Source organism: Lipotes vexillifer, unplaced genomic scaffold (assembly GCF_000442215.2).
Source record: "Lipotes vexillifer unplaced genomic scaffold, Lipotes_vexillifer_v1.1 scaffold515, whole genome shotgun sequence".
Classification (NCBI taxonomy): Eukaryota; Metazoa; Chordata; class Mammalia; order Artiodactyla; family Lipotidae; genus Lipotes; species Lipotes vexillifer.
The window spans coordinates 881,010-884,640 of record NW_006772017.1 but is presented as its reverse complement, the minus strand read 5'-3'; the positions used below and the strand labels follow the sequence as shown (position 1 = coordinate 884,640).

The 3,631-nt window shown below is 33.9% G+C and overlaps 1 protein-coding gene across 1 annotated transcript in view; it reads left to right on the top strand.

Moving 5' to 3' along the window:
* SEC63 (SEC63 protein translocation regulator) overlaps window positions 1-3,631 on the top strand; it is a 70,825-nt gene that overhangs the window by 32,426 nt on the left and 34,768 nt on the right. Inside the window, exons 5-6 of the mRNA XM_007447253.1 lie at window positions 2,712-2,773; window positions 3,364-3,422. Coding sequence (XP_007447315.1) covers window positions 2,712-2,773; window positions 3,364-3,422 — 121 coding nt within the window. The remainder of the gene's footprint in view (window positions 1-2,711; window positions 2,774-3,363; window positions 3,423-3,631) is intronic.

Sequence of the window (3,631 nt, the reverse complement as noted above, 5' to 3'; positions counted from 1 at the left end):
CCCCCCCCCCCCCCGAGTTTTCAGGTATTGTAACACTTTCAAGTTCATGATTTTGTTCTCAGGTTACTGGAAATCTGACTCTATGATGTATGGTCACTATTCTAAGAAGTACAGAAGAAGAATATATGGCCTTTGGTTTTGACTCAGTTACATGTTCAAGATGTAGAATGTTTTGTATGTAAAATGCCTTAAATAGTTGATGGTCTGTCAGACAAATGAAGAAGTAAAATGATTATGGGACCCAGAACTTTGAGTTATTGTAACTTGTACAAGTATAATTAGATTAGTTTAAAAGGGTGCATTTTACTGAATATAGGTTCTGAGTGATTGAAGCTGCTGTCTTATGTATGTATAACTCTACCAGCCTAAGTTATGTAATTCAGGCAACTTGTAGAATGCAGTTATAAAAAACTTCATGATCTACAAAGTTTTTCAGAATTTGCCTTGGTTATTCAGGCTGGTTTCTCTTCCCTTATTCACTCATTATAATAAACAAGCTGGGTCATTCCTATTTCTTCAGACCAGATTGTAACTTAAAGGAAAGGAGGTATGGTTATTTTTGAGGAGTTAGACCAACTGTTGATATCTGATTCATTCTTCTGGATATAGTTGGGATTTTGCTTTTGGGTGCAAAATCTATGTTTAAACTACTTTGTAACAAGTGGGCAGCATGATTTACATCCTTAAAGATATTTTGATTTTTAAAAAGTATGTTTTCATGTGTTCTTACATATGCATATGTAACTTAGCTCTACATAGCCAACTCCGGCCCCTCGCATATAATTTAGTGAAAGCATTCTCTGGGTTAGGATTTATAAACTGAGGTCCCTGAAACTGTATACAGAATTTATGTGTGTTTGTAAATGTGCATTTTTTTCCAGGGCAGGAGTGGCATAGGTTTCATTAGATTCCTAATAGGATCTATGATATAACCTCCCACCCCCAAAGTCAAGGGGTATAATCATGTTTAGGAAGCTTTATACTCATTGAATTAAAAAAAATTATGTTAGCACCACTGGTGTTGTTTAAGCTTGTTATATATAAATTATACTGAAATCACATAGCTTTTAAGTACCTTAAGTCTTAGGAATGGATACTGAAGCACTAATAAGTAGCCCAAAATCAGTTGCTTTCTTACACTGACTTTTTAAAAAATGGATAATTTCTTTGAGTATTCAGGATGGTTACACAGCAGTTGTACAAATGGTTTAATGAATGAGTTAATGGAATTTTAATCAGGTGTGTATGCAGGTTGAAAAATCAAGTGCTTCTTTGATGAGAGCTGTGCTTTATTTTGCAAAACCTAAGGGCATTGTATAGAGAACAGAACAGTTTATGGTGCTGCCATCATTAGAAAGTCAGGAGGGGACAGAGATAATTATTTTGGGGAAAAGACTCTGATTAGGAGACAGAAAATTGAAAGAAACAATAGCTAAAGCTCTGGGTGGGGTGGACAATTGTACAGGGAAACAAAGGCAAAAGTTTTTGAAAAACATCCCTCCCTTAGTAGAAAGGAATCTTAGCACCACTCCTTATTAACTTGCAGTCTCTCTAATAATGCCTTTCATTGGCTCCTGTATTTTACTGAGGCCTTAGGTCAAACAGTGTAAGTGGAGTTATAGTTGAATAAGGACTAAAGACATCAAGGTTCTTGTTTTCATAAATGACCAAATTGATGTTTAAAAATATTTTCAAATCATTGAAAAATTTTGCAATTTTATGAAGGTTCTTCTGCATTCTCTCTCTCAATTGGAGCTTTGTTGAATAGAAAATTCATTGTATCTTAAGTGCATATGTTCTGGGAAACAGAAATATGGCTAAAATTAGATTTGGACATAAACATAATCTTTTGCCAATTGGTCTGCAAGAATGCCTTCCTTATTATGTTATTGGTCATTCTGTGTGTATGTGTCTGCCTTGTCTCCTTAACAGCATTGTAAAGTTTTTGAAGGAATTGAAAATTTCTTGTAATTTTTTTTTTTTTTTTAACATCTATACTGGGACCTGGAATAAAACTACTCTCACCCTGTGCCTTGAGCCATTGCCCAGGTCAGGGGTTATATTCATGTTAGGTGTTTAAAAAATCACTGTCACTTTCATATTGCTTGGGTTAAGAAGCTGTTGCTTTAGCAGGTATTTTCTTAGTCTTGCTGGAAGTTGGCTTAGGAGAAAATTGTGATCTTAGCACAATGCAAATGACCTTCTCCAAAGCAGTGGAATTTTATAGGTGTTATTATTTTTTTCTTCAAGAATGCGGTGCCAATTGTGGAGGGCTTATTATTAATCATGTATTAAGTTTATATTTAAAAAATAGATACATATCATTATTAAAGCAAAAACATGAACATTGAAGAAATTTTGGGAAATATCTGAGTGTACAAGATTTTTAAAAGTAACCTATAATCCTCCCTGCCTCCTTAGAAAATGTAGTAGCCTTTAAAGTTGCATCTTCTGGCTTGAACTGGCTAAACCTGAGAACCCATGGGCCAACTAGGAATTTGTATCTGGGCTCAATAGTTAGCATTTTCTGTTAATGCTCAATTTCTTATGTTCCTCTCCCCCTTTTTTTTCTGATTTCAGAGAGTTCTTTTCTTGATTCTCTGAAATTATCTTTAAGAAGTGAGTTGGTTAGTTAATGGAGTTTGTGTGTATGAGTACTTATTTTTCAGATGTGGCTTTCTAATTTTGCACCTTTGTTCCTTTTATGCTAGTTTAACTGATGAAGAGTCCCGGAAAAATTGGGAAGAGTTTGGAAATCCAGATGGGCCTCAAGGTATGGTAAATGATGATTAAAAAATACTGGGGTTATGATATGTGTATATTATAAAAATGTTAACTAGATTGAAAAGAATGTTTTGATTTTCTTAGTTTGTGAATAGGAAAATTACAACCACAAGGAGTTAAACAAATATGTAAATTGAGTTCCCTTTAATTTTTACTTTATTCTTCTTTCTAGAGATTGGTTTGAAAGATAGAACTTTGATTGATTTGATGAGGAAAGTAGTCACTGTCATTATTCTTCATTTCCAGTTAGTAGTTGATAAAAATTGGATGAAAAAAAATCTGTTTTTCTTTACTGACTAAACATTTTCTCATATATTCATAGTGTTTACATAAACTCAGGACATATAAAAGAATTTAAGTGTTCTGGGAAGAAGGAATTCACATACTTAGAATTTTTTTTTCTTCTGGAAAAATTTAAAGTTTCAAATATAAACCATGTCCATCAACTTTTGTGTAATGGAAACACATAATAAGATAATCTTAAAGCTTTTTTGGAGGGGGTGGGGGAGGCAGAATTTGGGGATATAAAGAAATAAAACTGGAAATGGAGACTCTTCAAAAATATTCTTCCTATTTTAGCCACAAGCTTTGGAATTGCCCTGCCAGCTTGGATAGTTGACCAGAAAAATTCAATTTTGGTGAGTACATTTAAATAAGACACTATAATGTGTTTGATATATCTTGGTAATGTAAAGAGAGCTTTACAAAGAAAATACTGGTATGCTGTTTTCAGTTTAACTGTGTATTGTGAAAACTGTTTTTGCATAATGGAGAAAAGAATCGGTTCCTATTATTAGGTTGTTGGTTTGGGGCAGTGTGTTCTAGTGTAGGGTCCCCCCCCCCCCCC